Genomic DNA, 21319 nt, shown 5'->3' with positions numbered 1-21319 from the left:
AAGAGTAGGTCGAAGTGACCTACTTTTGAATATCTCGGGTATTTATTGGCTTAGAATCATCAATCTGTGTCACTTGATGCATTTTGTGATTTCCAAAATGTAGTTCTAATTTATTTATCAGAAGAGCGATTCAAGGCCCTTGGGCCTCTTGTATTTTGTGCTTTCATTCGGCTCATAACTAGAAAACTATTAGACATACAATCATCAAGCTTGGCCAATTTATGCATCATGGATAGAAGGTGTGTGGCGACATATTTTAAGGTCACCATGAGGGGGGGCCTATGTCTGAAAAGTCTTTCTGTGAAATTTTCAAAACTTTGATGTTTTTTTCCTGGGCACTTGCTTTAAATTTTAAGGCATTCAAAATAATACCTTTGTATGCTAATTTTTACACAGGGGCACCTGCAAAAACTGTGAAATGCTAAAAATAATTTTTTTACAGACATTATTTTTCTAAAGAACCAAAAATGTCAAATCACATTCAAAATTAACATGTATTTAGTATATTTGACTTGTATCTTCAAAATGAAAGCAAATTCATTGCAATTCATATTGCATGATAAATTATGATGGAACACAGTATAAGTATTACCCCAATTTTTCTGTCGTAAGTTATGAAGAAATGAATTATCTTTTTAATTCAGTAAAGAAAAAAGTATACCTTATTGATAAAATAAACGAGATATATGATGTTTTCTTTAATTTTCAAACTCTTTTGTCATAAATATCGACCTTTCTACACTAAGACAAAGGTAAGTAAGCACTGACACACATCTGAATATAAAACTATATGCCATAAAACAAGTACTGGGTGTATTCTACTGATATAATCTTTTCTTCTTGATTCCGATCGTTCTGTACACACACCTCCTTTCCTTGTTCCAATACTTACACTACATTTAAAATTACTGATCAATATTAAAGCAATATAGGTACATTTTATAAATCTTGTTAAAATTTTTATAGAGGAAAAACAGTTCATGTAATGTTGAAAGTACGGGTTACTATATTTTTCTTGATTTATGCCGCTTTCTTTGCTGAATTTTATCTATTCTCTTTGCACTTATATCAGCATAATATTGACGTATCATTCACAACTGAAATTGTAATGACCTATTAACCAACAGAAGAGAATTCTAATATCATAAACAAACTCTATAAATTGACAAAAAACTATAACAATTATTGATACTGAATAAATTTTCTTTTTGAAACTGATGTATGGTATTGACTATCTACAACGTTAATCGTAAATTACAGAACTTAGCGAGAGACAACATGTATAAAAAAAATTCTATATTGTGACGTATGTCAAATAACAATGTTATGACGTAGAACAACAATTAATATATATATATAGGTCCCCTTTCAAGTGAAATTTAAAAAAAAAACTGTCTTTGACTATTGAATTATATAATCCCAAAAAAGGTAAGAGTGTTGCAGTGTCCCTATTTAAAAAAAATTTAAATTAAGAAAATGTTTTTTTCATTACAGCAATACTCAGTTATAACGAAGTCACATTGACCTATGAAATTACTTCGCTATATCCATGATTCAGTATAACTGAATAAGAAATTCATTAAATTTACATAGTTGGGGATTGGAGATGACTTTTGCTATATCCATAAATTTGCATTATCCGTGTTCGTACTAAACAAGTTTTGCTGTATACACTTTACAGCAGTTCATAACTAATGTAATTTTATAAGTCTTAGAGGAAATCTATCACGAGATCTCCCATGGGTATTATTATCAAGCACTGGTCAAGGAGAATTTTGATAACAGACAATTGCATGTCAAATTAGAGAGAAATTAATTATTTAGTTTAGTGTAAGGAGCTAACTGGTAGAACATCTCTGATCAAGCAGATGTTATCTATATCTCTTGGGAAATGGGCTAAGGAATCAATGAAAAATTCAAGGAAAATCATCTCGCAGGGGTAGAAATGGCTAACCCTGCTGACAACTATGATTTTAAAGTTAGTATCAGTCCTTGAAAGTAGTTATTTTAACCCCTGTGTTAAGCAAACTTTTATTTGATGATGCATTTAAGGGAGCACACTTAATGTGACCCTGAAGGGGATGTTGTTAGAAGTTTGAGAAGTGGTAGAGGATTCAGAACATCTAATTTTAAATAGATTGAATATTTTTGTACAAGGTACAAGGGGTGTTCAAAAATTATTGAGACATTGTGTATATTTTGCTTTCTAATGAACATCTTACGGTGAAAATTTGTATATATGTTTGACATGCACTAAGAATTAATAAAAGCAAGAAATATTTCACAAATTCTAAATATTGATCAGTTGTAAGTTGTGCCATTTTAGTGCCTCATCAAATACTTTTTTGATAATGTTAAAATGTCAATTAAAAGTTTTTGTTATATTTCCAACAGATTGAGAAACCCCCAGTGGTTTTTGTTGAGAAAATTGAAAAGAGTTTAGTTTGGCAGCAGACTTCATGTTCATCTCCTCCCTCTGGGGATTCTAGGGAAATACAAAGGACTGAAGGAGGTAAAAAAATTCCAGTTGTGCCACCCCCCCTTCCCAACCACCCAAACTGAAATTGCTTCCTATGGACCTGATATGCCATTAAAAGTCAAGATAAAACAATGATTTATAGTGCCCCCCTCCCAACTGAAAATGCTTCAAATATGCCTGAGATACCAATAAACAGGTTGGAGAGAATACTCGAAATCCGGTATTATCCGTGTAATCACGTATAATACCAAATATTAGGGTATCGTTGAATCTGCGAAATCGGGTAAAGGCCTTGTAATCACCTACTAAAACCTAAACAATGGGATTGTGCATGTATCCGAGTTTACTTTCATCTTGATACAAATTTTTTCTAAAGATATCACGAGCAATCAGGATTATTGTGCCCAGGACAACAAATGCCATGGAGCTTATAGCATTTCATGATCTTAACCCAAAAAGACGTTCATTTTGCTTCATATTTTTCATAATGTTGAAAGTATTTGCATCTTATTCTTGTTCTTTAAATATCAGAATTGGATAATTTGTAATAAATCCACATCAACACGACAAACATGAACAATTTGTAAATAAATCAAATTATATGAAAACACACTTCACACACAAGGTAAACAGGAGAATGTCTATCATTAATGCATCATTAATTGCTTTCACATTCCTCTTTTGCATAAAATCAAATTCATTAAAGAATGTATAAATCATGTAATGGTATAAATGTTAAAAAATTTGGCATAAATCTTTTTTTCTTAATTTTTATTTTATCATTCATACATTTTTTCAAAATAATATATTGTCTCCAACATTTAGCAGAGACAATGATAATTTCAGGAATACAGCTTTTTAGAGAAGTTTAATTATGCTTAGTCATCAATAATTTATTTCACCATTCGTTGGCGACTTCAAAAGGAGGGGGGGGGGGGGGGTTAGGGGTGATAAGCTGTAACTTATGAGCTAAATGTCATTGAATTTCATAATTATATATTCTTATTTGCAGGGAAGATTTATTCATCAACTAAAAATTATATTTCCAACATTGCCCTCTTAGGTGAATAGAATTCATCAATTTCTAAAACAATTTAAATTATGTAGAAGCAAGTTGACGAAACAAAAATATCAGCCGTCTCCTTTAAAGTCATCATTTCAGAAGTTCTATATGGTTGATACAATGACCTTGTTAGCATATATACAATTTTTCATTGAGTCAAATGCTGACTGACATTTTTCATACTAATTGTTAGTCCATTATTTATACTCTGAATTGAAGACAGATTTTTCCATTATTTTCTGATCTTGACAAGGAGCACATGGCAGGTGTGACTGGTTGGCAGGGGATGCTCACGCCTCCATGGCACTTGATTCCTCTAATGTTTTGGCGGTCTGATGTTTCGGGGGTCCGTGTTTGCTCTGCTCCTGCTTTGTATTGTTTATGGACTTTGAGATTGAAAACTGTTTGTTATCTCCATATCCATCTTCAAATTATTTATGCTTTTATTGTTTATATACCCAAACAATCAACGTAAACAAAAAGATATCTGTATGACAATTGTAACACAATATGATACTACAAGTATTAAAAAAAGCTAAATTCCTTTATTTTTTAACACAATTTTTCATCAAAGATGAGTATTAGAAGTTAATGAACTGAGTACTAAGTATTACAGATAAAAAACTAAAAGAAAAGAAAAAAGACAGACGGTTAAGTTCTTCCAATAGTAGGAGTGGCTGCAATTTTTATGAAATTTTACTGTCTGATGAGGAATTATATTCCAAGACAAGACATTATATGTTTTTATACGAACGTCATGAGACGGGACGTATTATGTTAGGCTTTATGTCTGTTTGTCTGTCAATCTGTCCATTCGTGTCCGGCTCATAACTTCAATACTATTTGGCCTAGGATTGTCAAACTTTGTCATGTTTTGATGACCGTAGTATACACTACGGTCAGCCGCTTTCCTACAGTGGATATGAGAGCACCAAGTCTCTACTGTAAATCACTTTTTCTTTGTGAGAACTTTATTTTCACGTAATTACGCGAGACAGTGTGCTCGCGAAAATTAAATTCTCACATATACATGTAATAGTATTCCTTAAAGCCGCTTGGTCCGATTCTAATTAATCGCTAAAAAATTGATCTCGCTAATCAAGAGTGAATGACTATCTCGCGAAAATAAGGTGTCACGAAAATTAAATGATCTTTGAGTCGGGATTAAGATTTCAAATTTACGTTAGATGAACATGGCGGGTAATGAAGGTTAATTTGCAAAGTTCATATAGCAGTGCTCACTAAAGCTTTGTTTAATGTTAATATTTATTGATAGGAGTGCTATTCAAACGTTTCACAAGTTCAGAGGACAAATGAAATACTGACGACTTTATTGCACAATGACATGCTGGTGAGATAATTTTGTTTCCATATTCAAAAGTATTTGTCTGTAAATTATTTCCCTCCCACAGGATTAAAACTGTGCATGGTAGCTTTTGTCAGAGACATTGTTTAAGCTTCTGTTATAGCTTAGTCTTATTTAAGCATCATTCTTCAGAGAAAAGGGTGGCTTATGCATCACCTGCAATGAATAAAACTATGGGAGATTAGTTAAGTCCATTTGAGGAAGAAATAAACAATAGCCTAAAGAAATAAAATATTTCAACTGTTAAAAACAAGTTTTATATACAAATATATATTACAGGTATGTAGTATCGTTTGTGGAAGCCAGAAAAATTATTTTACACTTAATTAAAAAAATTTCACCCTACTCCCTTATACTCCCTGTCTGTTTTATGAAAGGAATTATTATACCCCTTTATTTTTTTGTTTTTATAGAAAGTTGCACAGAATACCCATTTTGAGGATTCAACGATACCCTTATATCGGGTATTATATGCAATTTTACGGATAATACCCAATTTCGAGTATTCTGAAATCTCTCCAACCATTTAAAAGATTAAAAAAATAATTTATTATTATACAGATAGTAATGAATTGATATTCATTTTTTGAAAAATCTTTCAGTTGATGAGAAATGTGAAAGTGGCAAGCATAGCGTATCATCTGCCCCTTTTCCTGTTGTTCTGCCTAAGGTAATGTTTTTAGACTTACAACCAATGTGAAAAAATGTCTAGATTCTCATCACAAAATGTCAATGCAGTAAAGCCCTGCAATTGTAGCACGAATGATGTTAATCCCTGTAGACATGGCACTGGTCTTACCAATAATTATTAAAGAATAAAAGATGCAGAAATGCCAATACATCAACTGTCTAAAAATTGCAAGTGATCACCTGAATTGAAAGCCCAAATGAGCATTTCTGATCACCTTTATTCTGTCCTCTGTCCATCTGTAATCTTTTCACATTTTTATGCTCCCATTCAAAGAGGGAGGGCGTATTGCTTTGCTGCTGTCTGTTGGTTTACTTAGTTTCCGTTAATTTTCATCAAAACCATTTAGTATATAAATTTAGTGTATAGATTTATAAGATGAAAATCTAGGTCAAGTTCTGTTTTCAACAGAGTTACATGTATGTCCCTTGGACTTGGAATAATTCCAATTGTTTGCAGTTTCCGTTCATTTTCCTCACAGAAGTTGCACATACTGAATTGAAATTTAGTATACACATTTATCAGATGAATACCTGGGTATCTAGGTCAAGTTCTGTTTTGGGTACGATCACGCCATTTTTGACTCACGAAGACTCAAGTGAGCTTTTCTGATCACATTTTGTCTAGCGTCCGTCTGTCCGTCAGTCTGTCTGTCTGTAAACTGTTCACATTTTCAACTTTTCAAAAACCGCTGGGCCAATTTCAACCAAACTTGCCATAAAGGTATCTTTTGGAAAAGGGGATTCAAGTTTGTTCAAATGAAGGGCCACTCCCTCATTCAAGGGGAGATAATTGGGAATTTAAGAAAATTTGGTGGCATATTTTAATTTTAAAAATCTTCTTCTCAAGAACCACTGTGATAGGAAAGATGAAATTATGGGAAAACATCCTCATGTAGTGTATATTCAAGTTTGTTCAAATCATGACCCCCGGAGGTAGGATGGGGCCAAAATGGCCGACCTAAGTTTTACATAGAAATATATAGGAAAATTTTTTTAAAATCTTCTTGTCAAGAATAACAAAGCCATAATTCATCATATGATGTGACATATCTTTACGTTATGTCAATTTTTTACGGGATGATGTAAAAATATCTTTACATCATGTCAATGCTGCATTACATGAAGTAAACACATTCTTCCATTATGTCAGCACTTTATTACTTGGAAGTCCAAAGTTCATTATGTGAAGTGAAAATATGTTTACATTATGTTTAAACTTGATTACGTGAAACGAATATTTCTTTATATTATTTCATTTCTTTAATATGTGATGAGGTCGAAATTGCATTACATCAACTTAATTTATTATTGTAATACCAAAACTTTGTTACATTATGTCAAGACTCCATTCCATGATGTGTATATATAATTACGTTATGTCAACTCTTTCTTATGTGATTTAAAACTATCTTTACATGGTGTTAATTCTTTAACATGTTGATTACAAATGTTCATTACATGCTGTAAAATACATTTACATTATGTCAAAGTTGATAACCTTGCTTTCACTACTGGGAAGGGGGGGGGGGTTCCTTAATAATTAGGACAAATTACAGATACATAATATGAGGGAGGGGGGGGGTCTGGCTTCCTCTTTTTTCACGACATAACTTTATTATAGAAAATGTTCATTGAAATTCGCTCCACTTTCTGCTGAAGTATAATGGTAATGTAGTATATTTGGAAAATGTTTTTAGGACTGATTGAAGTTGGACCCCCCCCCCTTTTTTCACCTGAAAAAAAAATTTTCGAGTTTGGTCATTTTTTTTGGGGGGGGGGGGGGGGGGGGGGGCTTTTTCTTGTACGTTATTTTTTTTCTGGCTGACAAACCTCCCCAAACTTTCAAAAATGATGCAACATCACTCGAATGAGTCATTTTCAACCATTCCAGGACTAGAATTCTGGGCTAAAGTACATTTATATAAGATGAAAATAGTTCCATTTTTTTCTCGTAAGAATATATATTTTTTGCATATTCATAAATATTCACAAATGTACAAAATAAAATAAATTACCATATTTTGCATATGAATCAAATGTGAATATTAATGAATATATATACATTTGTGGTATCTCTCTACTATATAAACATATAGAGAGAAAATATCTTCAATTCTGTATGAAGTTTGTCCGAGGTCAGAGGTCAATACATGACCTAATCACACGGCGCAATAATATATACCGGTACGTAAATATAAAATGACCTGCTCTACTTGCTTTTCATGTACAAAAATGAACAAAATAAGCAAGTAAAATGATAAATACATTGTAATTAAACTTATTTCAGATTGTTTCCTATCGATTCAACCTGTGTACATAGAGAAAATTAACACGAATAGAATGCACTTTACCGGTACGGCCGCCATTTTGATTCTAGATCTGTGCATGAGAGTGCGCGGCGTAAAAACTTAGCAACGTATCAACTATGATGGGCGACGCCATTTTGTTGTGTAAGAAACAAGAAAAAAGAGAAAAGATATCTAAATGGGTTTTTCGCTTTTTTAAGCTTGAGTGTGGGGGCGGCAGCCCCCAATATGTAAAAATAAATAAAACAAACTTACTTTAGTCGGTAGATAAATCTGCGTTAAGACTCGGGGCCATACGTACGTGTCACTATACATGTAGAACCATTGTGTCTTTTTTTGATGAGTTGTAAATATGTTTTTATGGGCGATGAAGGAGATAAACGTCAATTTTTAATTATAGATACTATCCTAGTGCATTCTTGTTATAGTAGAGATTTCCTATATAACTATTTTCCATGTGGTCTTAGTGATTGTAAAGTATCCAATGTTTTGCAAATTGAAATAGATAAATTTTAGTTCATAAATCCAGGATTTACTGCAGCCCTGTTTCCAGAAATCTAAGATGTGTCTCTTGCGTTTCATTTTTCTTATACTGCCGATTGCTGTTTTTCGAAACAAGACCGGTCTCACTGCATGTTTACAAGTTTTTCCCCTCCACTTATTTAACATTATTCAACATTTCCATAAACTAAGGATCACATTTATCGCTAAAATTTCCAAAAATTCTAGAATGTTGCAGTCAGTCAATTAAAAATATCCATTCATAGAAAACACAACACAAATCATCTTAAATAAGGTGCATGATGAATCACTGTTTACAATCAAATAGAGTGGAAGACAAACTTTCTAGTTCACGTCACCTACCCTGACCAATCACAGCACTGAAATAAGTCACGTGCTTAACAACGTCACGACTTTGGAATGTGATCGACAAAATGAAAGCCAAAGGTTAGTTTTGAAAGTGCTTTTAGTTTTAATTAATAACTTCGATAATTAAACGAAGTTTTTTTAAATGAAAAATGACGAGGAATTCAAAAAATAGGTTATTTTTGCATTTTATTCCCTTTTTGCAAAATCGTCACGTTGACGCGTGACTCTCTTATAGAGAAAGAGCACGTGCTATTTACATGTTATTTGGACGTATCGGTAAAGTGCAGTTGTCCCATTAACAAGTTAGGGGCCTAGCTTTGTTTACATTTTTTTCACTTTTGTCAGCTGCACCTTCTCTAACGGTCATCCTCATTTTGGGGGTAGACTTTCATGATAAACTAATATTTAATCTTTAAATACTACTCACGATAAATGTGTAAATCTGCTGGAAAATATCAGTGCAATCATGCCATGAACAGCTGCCAAACAGCCCGGTGTTTTCGTAGTTCAATGTAAACATGGTAAAGCTGTCGCCAGTGTCTCAGTGTTGATCGAGAATTAAAATAAGTATGCATACTTATTGTAAATCACTGATCAACACTGAGACACTGGCATGCCTTTAGTTACTGACATCTTGGAATGTTTTTGATCAAATTGCAAATTAACTGGCCCCGACAAGTGTCTCAATCCATCAGATCCACCTATCCCTTTCTGGCGACCGAAATTCCTCAAACTTTCTATCATCAAACTTCGGACGTGTTTCTTGTGTCTTTTCAGCATCGATTATCAATTTTCACGAATAAAAATATTCCCAGACAACAATCTGTTCACTATTACTGATCACAATTAGCCTTTTACGAAATATTCCCTTCTCTTGCCACGTTTATTTTGAACATGCTCAAAACAAGTGTAGCGGTATCACAGTGAACAAAAATTGGAGTAAAGTTGGTAAAAAGAGTAGAAAAAGCTCTGTAATTGCACAAGCTGTGCTGAAGCATTGTAAAGAGATCTTGATAATTGTAGTAAGCACAGTAAAAATGTACAAACTTATAAAAAAAAAAGATATTAAATTGGAATCCACACTTACTTGAAAAAAAAAAGATGTACAGCAATACAGCTGGTATTTGTCTAGTTCATATATATAACATTCATCAAGATGAGCATTGTAATCCTTGATAACCTATGTTTTTTCTGTAAAAAGAAAAGTGATAAATTAATTTCTATTTATATATATCTACTCTTTCAGGTGAAAAAATGCTCAGTTGTGCTTCAGAGAATATCAGAAAACATCTATGAAAAATTCTTGCATGGTAAGTTTTGATTTAAATTGTACTTTTAAGCTTAATTACCTTAGCCATTATAAATACATACATGTGGATATAACAGTTGAAAGTCATTCATTTGCGGTCACCCCTTTTTGGGACTGTTTTCAATACAAAATGAGGCTTTAAGGAACTGTTTGCAGCGAGAAATATTCACTATGAGGCTCTCGCAAACTTAGCGAAAATTTCTCACACGCGAATAAAAGATGGCTTACAGTATCTCGTTGCATTTTTGGGAGTTGATTATATCAGCGAGTCTATGTCAGTGGGCCAGGACAGGAAGTGCAACTGACAAACAGCCACCAAGGAAAATGAGCATTGCAAAATAGTTCCTCATTAAACTTACTATAAAGAAATTATAATTCTTGACAATATAGTCCACAATCTCTCTGTATTCAAATTTAGTCTGTCATTTTAATTTCCTCTTAAGCATCTATCACCTAAATAATAATACCGATTCCGATATATATATTCATACACTGTGCATGTATTCTAATTTTAAGACAGGAAATTCCCACCTTACATGCATAACAAAGCATCCTCAGTATGATGAAAAAAACATGATGGTATTCTTTTGCTACAGTACATTTAGACAATAAAACAATGGGCTTAGTAATCAGATGTACTATAAAATTTAAATTCACATTGGAACTCAGCAAACAAAACTTCATGTCTATAAGGCTAGCTGTTTTGTTTACAATGCATGTGTAAGTGTGCACCTAACTCAGGCTGATTGATAACTCAGTGGGATTTGTGTGCTTGCGAATCTCTAATATGTGTAAAGCTTTAGATAAGATCTCCCAACTGCTGCAGAAGTGACCTACTGCATGAATTAATATTACTTTTTGCCTTTTACGTTTGTGTCCGGAATGATAGTAAATGAAAGTATACACAGGATGATTTTTATATGCGTAATATTTGAAGCTTGCTGATTTTGTCTTAGATATTGAAAATACAAGTACCAAACCTTCATTTAAGATAAGGACAAAATCTGTGAGGAAAACAGTTAATCTAACAAGATTTCGCATATCATTCAAGTTATTTTCAAGTTATGTAGATCACTAAATTTTCGCAACACCTTATTTTCGCGAGATGGTCATTACATGTAACTGTTTATTAGCATGACAAAATTTTTTTTACGAATTGTGCTTATTGTTCTGTAAAATTGTAAAGAGTACTTGTATATGTGCGAGAAAGAAATTGTCCAGATCACGCTGCCTTGCTTAGTTTCGCGAATTAAAATAAATTTCTCATGAATAAAAAGTTATTTACAATAGAACAAACCATACCACATTGACTCTATCGGATCATGAAATCCTCTTATGCATTTGCCTTTCACATACTTCAATCAAGAAGCATTATGATAAGTATAATTTGAAAAGTGGGCAAGGTTACATTCACCGAATTCAGGTTCGAATACTACCGAAACACTTGGAGACTGGTCCTTCGTATGAGACCGTTTGTTTTATGGACGTTGAGATTGAATACTGTTCGTTATTTCCATATCCCTCTACCGTATAAACTTAGGTCCCGGGTCGCAGTAGGTGCTGGCTAAAAAAAGATCCCTCTCTGCTCAAAGGGCGCCGAGTATAAGTAAAAATATGCAGTTCTCCATCGGCAAGTGGTGGAAGCTTCATATGAGTTAAAAATTCTCGAGAGGGACGTTAAACAATATGCAATCAATCAATCATGAATCGAATTAATTTAATGATCAACTCCCACTAGTACTTTCAGTACTTTGATTACTAACCTCACTGCAGCCTCATTGTGATGTCATGTTAGGGCACATTTCCCTATGTATATTTCAAAGTGTGAGTATACACAAAAATGATATTCAAATCAATATCACAGTTGGCTTAGTAGAAAAAAAACTAGTAAAGGAGTTTTCCACTTAAGTATAGTAGCTTGGTCCCTTTTTTCGCCTGTATTTTACAGAAAATACTTGAGGATATGGTATTATTTTTATTTTCATGGTGTATAACAAAGTATTTCTGATTAAAATTTCTTACATTCATTATTTATGACTTTGAGTATCAAGAAATAAAAGCCAATTTTCAACATCTGTCGCACAAACAAATTCCGGAACATTTTCTTTCGATAAGAGTACGGTTTCTCTATTACATACACATGGGCGGAGACATTTAAATCTGGTACTATAAAAGGAAGACCTGGTTAGCTTGCGGTAGCGTGAAATAAGAAATAATTAACAATGACCGGGTTAAAATATTATTTAAGAAGCTTGAATTTTACTTGCACTATTCGTTTTCTTCTTAATTTGGCGTGGGCGAGGGGCCTGCTTTTTGCATGTTGGGATATTTTTGGTCTGAAAATCCCCTAATCACTTTTTTTTTATCTTGAATCTTTAAATGCATCTATCAAATATATTAACCACCATTAATTCTCTTCCATATGACAGTTTAAACAGTAAAAGCGAACGAATAATAAATTACGGTAAATACACACAGAAATACACTTCTTTTCCTTTTGTAAAGGGGGGAGGGGGCTGAGAAAAAAAGCAATAATCCTGAACAGAAGTTTGATAAAGCAAAAAAAAAAAAAAGTAAACTCTTCCAAATTTGAGAAAAATCGATTATGTAGGAGTTGGAATCAAACTGTTACCCATTTTAATTTGAAAAATAAAACAACAATTTCAATGTATGTTTATTCATATCGCACCAGCCTAAATGCTTAAGAAATTTTTTTTTTTTGGGGGGGGGGGGGATGAAGAACTCAAGATTTATAAATTTTTTAAATAAACTAACTAAGCACATAGTTATGATGAGCAAGAGTGCCTCTTCCAAAATTTAGAATTTTAAGGCCTCAGGTTTAAGGGTTATGGTGCTAGGGCGGGGCTCTATTGATTATATAGTAAAAATAAATTCTTTGAAAATCTTTTCCTTTGCTCCTGGGTTTTATGCCAATTATCCAAGTATATATATATTTATGATGAAGAAAGGTGCATCTATCAAAGTGGTTTTTTATGCCCCCAGGGTCAGGGGGGGGGGGGGTTACATAGTCTAAATATAAATTAATGCTTTGAAATCTGCTCTTTTGTCTTAATCAATCATTTTATGATAACATTTGCAGAATTTTGAAATATGTGGCCCATGGGTCACTGGTTCCTTTAGGGTGAGGTGCACAACTGGGTATAAAGTGGTAGTGCGTTTTCTCTTTGTTACTCTGATCTACGTCTGGGTATTAAGTTAAAAGAGTAAGCATGCTAAGTTTATAATTATGATAAGCAAGGGTGCCTCTTTCAAAATTGTAAATTGTGAATTTCATGGCCTCTGGTTTAAAACATGAACTAAATTTAATTGTTTGAAAGTTGTTACACAATACTCAGGTGACCTATAAGGCCCGTGGGCCTCTTGTTAAGTTTTATAATGAAAGTTTAAAATTTGACGGGTAACCGGGGACCACAGATAATGCCTTATTGAGACTTCTTCTTTAAATATTGGTGTGTAAATCACACGGACATGTCACTTAGGTATATTTCATGAAGCATGCTAGGGTGTGGAACCTTAGGGATGGGGCTAAAACCACCAAAATTAGTGCAATCTTTTAAAATTTTCTTCACTTCTAGACAACAAGTAGTCAAACCATTTGCATGTTTGTAATTAGCTGTGAGCACTCTACCAAAATTGTGAAATTCATGGCCCTGAGGATCAGGGGTTCTGAAGGAAAGGGCAGTACTATACAATATAGAATACAAGATATTATTGTATAAATGAATAATTTTCATCAATTTGGCTGAGATCAAACTATGTTCGAAAATACTAAGTTATATTGACCTGCACATGAAGTTTCAGGTGAATACAAGGATTTGTTTCCTTCACATTGATCTGAAAATAGATTGAATAATTCCAAATGATATAATGCCAACAACAACTGAAACACACGACCTTCAAAAAAATGAAGAAATAACTAAGGGGTACATACATTATGCTCTAAACATAGATGGTTGAATTCAAAGAAAACAATATTATTTCTTAAGCAAAAACTTTGACTGGGGAAATTTAAAACAAGGCAAAATTGTTCACAAGTATAAAATGGGAAAAATAGCACAGGCCAAAATAACTTTGTGTATGTAGTTCTTTTTACAAAAAAGTGCAGCAAAAATGTGTGTTGTAATGGATTGAAAGCTTATATCAGTGTCCTACGTTTTGATTCAAATTTGTTAATGAAAGAATGCAGCTTGAAATTGAATTGTGATTATGAATGATTCAGAGAAATAACTAGATGTTGATATACATGATATAATGTCAACACCCACTGAAACACATGACCTCCATTCATAAGATCTCATGTGAAGGTCAGTTCTTCACGTCCAGGGAGGTCAACATTACCGCTACATTGCCAAAAATTTCAACTCATTACCGCTACATTTTGTCAGATTTTCGACCGATCATTACCGCTACATTTTTCCGGCAAAAAACAACTCATTACCGCTACATACTGAATCAGCCAAAAACAACTCATTACCGCTACATTTCGATTTAGCCAGGTGTAGTTCGAGTAACATGTGTTGATGTGTTGAAAAGAGTTGCAAAAGCAGCTGCAAAATAGATCTCTATGCATTATTTGTTGATTTAAAAAAAAAAAAACAAAACATCCTGTTCAAAGTCCTACTTTCACCTCCCCGTGGTGAGCAGAAGGAACGGGTCTTATGCATGTACATGTATAGGTTGCACTGTACATGCATAAGTGGCTGGCTAACAAAGAGGCAATGTAGCGGTAATGTATACTTTTTTATGTAGCGGTAACGTAAGGTTTTTTGTAGCGGTAATGACTATGTAGCGGTAATGAAAATTTTGAAAATGTAGCGGTAATGATACGCACCCCACGTCCAGCAGTGGATTTGAACCTGTGATGTAAGGATTGATTCATTACTCTAGAGCAGGAACTCTGTCCACTGTGCCATGCTGGGAACAGAATTAAAATGGAAGTGTATGATAAATACATGTAAGAGCTTTATATTATATATTTTAATTTTTAAGGTGAAGAAACTGCCATCATTGAAGACTTAAGCGAACTGGCCAATGATGTTACACCAGAAAAATTGTTGGTTGAGAAAAACTGTGCTTCACCGGAGTCGATTCATCCTGTTTGTGATGTGTCCAAGGAGGTGGATACTCAGGATGAAGCGGTGAATGCAGAAGGTAAATCATGATAGAGGAAAAGGGACTTTTTTTGTTAGTATTGAATTGAATTGACTTTGTGGAAATCCTATTTAGACAGAGTTATATAATTTAATATATATAAGTCTATAAATTTTAATTACTATAATATTACCAAAGTATAAGAATTTAGTTTAGGATTAGCTTATTAAAAAAAATTGAAGAAATAACAAAGGGCTACATACATTTTGCTCTAATCATAGATGGTTGAATTCAAAGAAAACAGTATTATTTCTTAAACATAACTTTGACTGGGCAAAATTAAAACAATTAGGGCAAAATTGTTCACAAGTGCAAAATGGGAAAAAAAGCACAGGCCGAAATAACTTGTATATGTAGTACTTTTTACAAAAAAGTGCAGCAACTACATGTGTTGTACATAATGGATTGCAAGCTTACATACATGTTAAATTTCCTGATTTAGGCGGGAGTCTACCGCTTTTTCACTCCATCTCCCGCCTACTGATTTAATTCAGAAATCTACCGCTTTTCTACAAAGGCTGCGTCTAAAGTATTTTGGTTAGCTTGGGTATCCATTTTTGAAGCCACTCTCATAAAATCTCGCGTGATTTGACTCGGAATCACACAAACGCTTTTTTGTACATAGATTTCAAGCACGGATTTGACAACAACATAAGACTACCAGTGATTACATTGGTTACGATAAATTAATCTATATCCCTCCCATGAAAAAGGAGACACAGCTTTTAAGGATTAGATGAAAACATTTGACATCGTCTTTAAAAGCACACAAGCTCACAACTTTAGCAATAAAGTCAATAGAAATCTTTCGATTGACCAATCCATGTGGCACATCTCCATTTTCGTTTTCGATCATCGCGGGAAATCTGATTTATATAAAGAAAGATACAAACTTGTTTTAGATCTAGATTAAACCATGCCTTCATTTGTTTTGTTTAAAAACTGAATGAACATTCAGAATTATTGCTTCTAGGCTATTTCAGCAAAGATCACTCTTCAAAAGGCTAAGTAAAGCAGCCAATCCAAGCAAAAGGATGAGCATGAAAAATATTTGAATTTGTACAATTTATGTCAAACTTGAGGTGTTTCTGTCTTCTTCTTTGCTGTTGATATTTAAGATTAATTAGTGTAGGTACCTGATTTCATTTAAGGCTTATAATATACATGTATATTACATGAAAGATATTGATAATCCGAGCGTTAAACAACACGCACGCAATGCTACCGCTTTTGAGGTCTGAATCTCCCTCTTTTTCATCACAATAGGTTAACATGTATGAGCTTAAATTAGTGTCCTAAGTTTTGATTCAAATTTGTTTATGAAAGAATGCAGCTTGAAATTAAATTGTGATTATGAATGATTCAGAGAAATAACTAGATGTTGATATACATGATATAATAATGTCAACACCCACTGAAACACATGACCTCCATTCATAAGATCTCATGTGAAGGTCAGTTCTTCACGTCCAGCAGTGGATTTGAACCTGTGATATAAGGATTGATTCATTACTCTAGAGCAGGAACTCTGTCCACTGTGCCATGCTGGGAACAGAATTAAAATGTAAGTGTATGATATATACGTGTAAGGGCTTTATATTATATATTTTAATTTTTAAGGTAATAAAAGTTCCATCATTGAAGACTTAAGCGAACTGGCCAATGATCTTACACCAGAAAAATTGTTGGTTGAGAAAAACTGTGCTTCACCGGAGTCGATTCATCCTGTTTGTGATGTGTCCAAGGAGGTGGATACTCAGGATGAAGCGGTGAATGCAGAAGGTAAATCATGATAGAGGAAAAGGGACTTTTTTTGTTAGTATTGAATTGAATTGACTTTGTGGAAATCCTATTTAGACAGAGTTATATATATATATATAAATATATATATAAGTCTATAAATTTTAATTACTATAATAATACCAAATTATAGGAATTCAGTTTAGGATTAGCTTATTAAAAAAAAATTGAAGAAATGACATTTTGCTCTAATGGTTGAATTCAAAGATAACAGTGTTATTTCTTACGCATAACTTTGACTGGGCAAAATTAAAACAAGGCAAAATTGCTCACAAGAATAAAATGGGAAAAATAGCACAGGCCGAAATGACTTTTATATGTAGTACTTTTTACAAAAAAATGCAGCAAAAACATGTGTTGTACATAATGGATTGCAAGCTTACATACATGTTAACTCTCCTGATTTAGGCAGGATTCTACCGCTTTTTCACTCCATCTCCCGCCTACTGATTTAATTCAGGAATCTACTGCTTTTCTACAAAGGCTGCGTCTAAAGTATTTTGGTTCGCTTGGGTATCCATTTTTGAAGCCACTCATAAAATCTCGCTAGATATGGCGTGATTTGACTCGGAATCATACAAACGCTTTTTTGTACATAGATTTCAAGCACGGATTTGACAACAACATAAGACTACCAGTGATTACATTGGTTACGATAAATTAATCTATATCCCTCCCATGAAAAAGGAGACACAGCTTTTAAGGATTAGATGAAAACATTCGACATCGTCTTTAAAAGCACAAAAGCTCACAACTTTAGCAATAAAGTCAATAGAAATCACTCGATTGACCAAGCCATGTGGCACATCTCTACTTTCATTTTCGATCATCGCGGGAAATCTGATTTATATAAAGAAAGATACAAACTTGTTTTAGATCTAGATTAAACCATGCCATCATTTGTTTTGTTAAAAAACTGAATGAACATTCAGAATTATTGCTTCTAGACTATATCAGCAAAGATCACTATTCAAAAGGCTAAGTAAAGCAGCCAATCAAAGCAAAATGATGAGCATGAAAAATATTTGAATTTGTACAATTTGTGTCAAACTTGAGGTGTTTCTGTCTTCTTCTTTGCTGTTGATATTTAAGATTAATTAGTGTAGGTACCTGATTTCATTTAAGGCTTATAATATACATGTATATTACATGAAAGATATCGATAATCCGAGCGTTAAACAACACGCACGCAATGCTACCGCTTTTGAGGTCTGAATCTCCCTCTTTTTCATCACAATAGGTTAACATGTATAAGCTTAAATTAGTGTCCTAAGTTTTGATTCAAATTTGTTTATGAAAGAATGCAGCTTGAAATTAAATTGTGATTATGAAGATATGAATGATTCAGAGAAATAACTAGATGTTGATATACATGGTATAATGTCAACACCCACTGAAACACATGACCTCCATTCATAAGATCTCATGTGAAGGTCAGTTCTTCATGTCCAGCAGTGGATTTGAACCTGTGATGTAAGGATTGATTCATTACTCTAGAGCAGGAACTCTGTCCACTGTGCCATGCTGGGAACAGAATTAAAATGGAAGTGTATGATATATACATGTAAGAGCTTTATATTATATATTTTAATTTTTAAGGTGAAGAAACTGCCATCATTGAAGACTTAAGCGAACTGGCCAATGATCTTACACCAGAAAAATTGTTGGTTGAGAAAAACTGTGCTTCACCGGAGTCGATTCATCCTGTTTGTGATGTGTCCAAGGAGGTGGATACTCAGGATGAAGCGGTGAATGCAGAAGGTAAATCAAGATAGAGGAAAAGGGACTTTTTTTGTTAGTATTGAATTGAATTGACTTTGTGGAAATCCTATTTAGACAGAGTTATATATATATAAATATATATATAAGTCTATAAATTTTAATTACTATAATATTACCAAATTATAGGAATTCAGTTTAGGATTAGCTTATTAAAAAAAAATTGAAGAAATAACATTTTGCTCTAATCATAGATGGTTGAATTCAAAGATAACAGTATTATTTCTTAAGCATAACTTTGACTGGGCAAAATTAAAACAAGGCAAAATTGCTCACAAGTACAAAATGGGAAAAATAGCACAGGCCGAAATGACTTTTATATGTAGTACTTTTTACAAAAAAATGCAGCAAATACATGTGTTGTACATAATTGATTGCAAGCTTACATACATGTTAACTCTCCTGATTTAGGCGGGAGTCTACCGCTTTTTCACTCCATCTCCCGCCTACCGATTTAATTCAGAAATCTACCGCTTTTCTACAAAGGCTGCGTCTAAAGTATTTTGGTTCGCTTTGGTATCCATTTTTAAAGCCACTCTCATAAAATCTCGCTAGATATGGCGTGATTTGACTCGGAATCATACAAACGCTTTTTTGTACATAGATTTCAAGCACGGATTTGACAACAACATAAGACTACCAGTGATTACATTGGTTACGATAAATTAATCTATATCCCTGCCATGAAAAAGGAGACACAGCTTTTAAGGATTAGATGAAAACATTTGACATCGTCTTTAAAAGCACAAAAGCTCACAACTTTAGCAATAGAAATCACTCGATTGACCAACCCATGTGGCACATCTCTACTTTTGTTTTCGATCATCGCGGGAAATCTGATTTATATAAAGAAAGATACGAACTTGTTTTAGATCTAGATTAAACCATGCCTTCATTTGTTTTGTCTAAAAACTGAATGAACATTCAGAATTATTGCTTCTAGGCTATTTCAGCAAAGATCACTCTTCAAAACGCTAAGTAAAGCAGCCAATCCAAGCAAAAGGATGAGCATGAAAAATATTTGAATTTGTACAATTTGTGTCAAACTTGAGGTGTTTCTGTCTTCTTCTTTGCTGTTGATATTTAAGATTAATTAGTGTAGGTACCTGATTTCATTTAAGGCTTATAATATACATGTATATTACATGAAAGATATCGATAATCCGAGCGTTAAACAACACGCACGCAATGCTACCGCTTTTGAGGTCTGAATCTCCCTCTTTTTCATCACAATAGGTTAACATGTATGAGCTTAAATTAGTGTCCTAAGTTTTGATTCAAATTTGTTTATGAAAGAATGCAGCTTGAAATTATATTGTGATTATGAATGATTCAGAGAAATAACTAGATGTTGATATACATGATATAATGTCAACACCCACTGAAACACATGACCTCCATTCATAAGATCTCATGTGAAGGTCAGTTCTTCACGTCCAGCAGTGGATTTGAACCTGTGATGTAAGGATTGATTCATTACTCTAGAGCAGGAACTCTGTCCACTGTGCCATGCTGGGAACAGAATTAAAATGGAAGTGTATGATATATACATGTAAGAGCTTTATATTATATATTTTAATTTTTAAGGTGAAGAAACTGCCATCATTGAAGACTTAAGCGAACTGGCCAATGATCTTACACCAGAAAAATTGTTGGTTGAGAAAAACTGTGCTTCACCGGAGTCGATTCATCCTGTTTGTGATGTGTCCCAGGAGGTGGATACTCAGGATGAAGCGGTGAATGCAGAAGGTAAATCATGATAGAGGAAAAGGGACTTTTTTTGTTAGTATTGAATTGAATTGACTTTGTGGAAATCCTATTTAGACAGAGTTATATATATATAAATATATATATAAGTCTATAAATTTTAATTACTATAATATTACCAAATTATAGGAATTCAGTTTAGGATTAGCTTATTAAAAAAAAATTGAAGAAATAACATTTTGCTCTAATCATAGATGGTTGAATTCAAAGATAACAGTATTATTTCTTAAGCATAACTTTGACTGGGCAAAATTAAAACAAGGCAAAATTGCTCACAAGTACAAAATGGGAAAAATAGCACAGGCCGAAATGACTTTTATATGTAGTACTTTTTACAAAAAAATGCAGCAAATACATGTGTTGTACATAATGGCTTGCAAGCTTACATACATGTTAACTCTCCTGATTTAGGCGGGAGTCTACCGCTTTTTCACTCCATCTCCCGCCTACCGATTTAATTCAGAAATCTACCGCTTTTCTACAAAGGCTGCGTCTAAAGTATTTTGGTTCGCTTGGGTATCCATTTTTGAAGCCACTCATAAAATCTCGCTAGATATGGCGTGATTTGACTCGGAATCATACAAACGCTTTTTTGTACATAGATTTCAAGCACGGATTTGACAACAATATAAGACTACCAGTGATTACATTGGTTATGATAAATTAATCTATATCCCTCCCATGAAAAAGGAGACACAGCTTTTAAGGATTAGATGAA

The 21319-nt window shown here is 33.4% G+C and overlaps 1 protein-coding gene and 1 long non-coding RNA gene across 2 annotated transcripts in view; both read left to right on the top strand.

Moving 5' to 3' along the window:
- Window positions 1-21319, top strand: part of LOC134275332 (uncharacterized) — a 92192-nt gene that overhangs the window by 29698 nt on the left and 41175 nt on the right. Inside the window, exons 6-8 of the mRNA XM_062757609.1 lie at window positions 2395-2512; window positions 5511-5578; window positions 10021-10084. Of these exons, the coding sequence (XP_062613593.1) occupies window positions 2395-2512; window positions 5511-5578; window positions 10021-10084 (250 nt within the window). The remainder of the gene's footprint in view (window positions 1-2394; window positions 2513-5510; window positions 5579-10020; window positions 10085-21319) is intronic.
- On the top strand, window positions 16888-20505 carry LOC134275326 (uncharacterized). Its single transcript, XR_009993798.1, has 3 exons — window positions 16888-17037; window positions 18655-18816; window positions 20422-20505. It is a non-coding gene; the product is annotated as an uncharacterized LOC134275326 (long non-coding RNA).

Source organism: Saccostrea cucullata, unplaced genomic scaffold (assembly GCF_032062105.1).
Source record: "Saccostrea cucullata isolate Sc308-1 unplaced genomic scaffold, CSIRO_AGI_Scuc_v1 ctg660, whole genome shotgun sequence".
NCBI lineage: Eukaryota > Metazoa > Mollusca > Bivalvia > Ostreida > Ostreidae > Saccostrea > Saccostrea cuccullata.
Note: the sequence above shows the minus strand (reverse complement) of the source record. Positions and strands in the feature narration are given on the sequence as shown.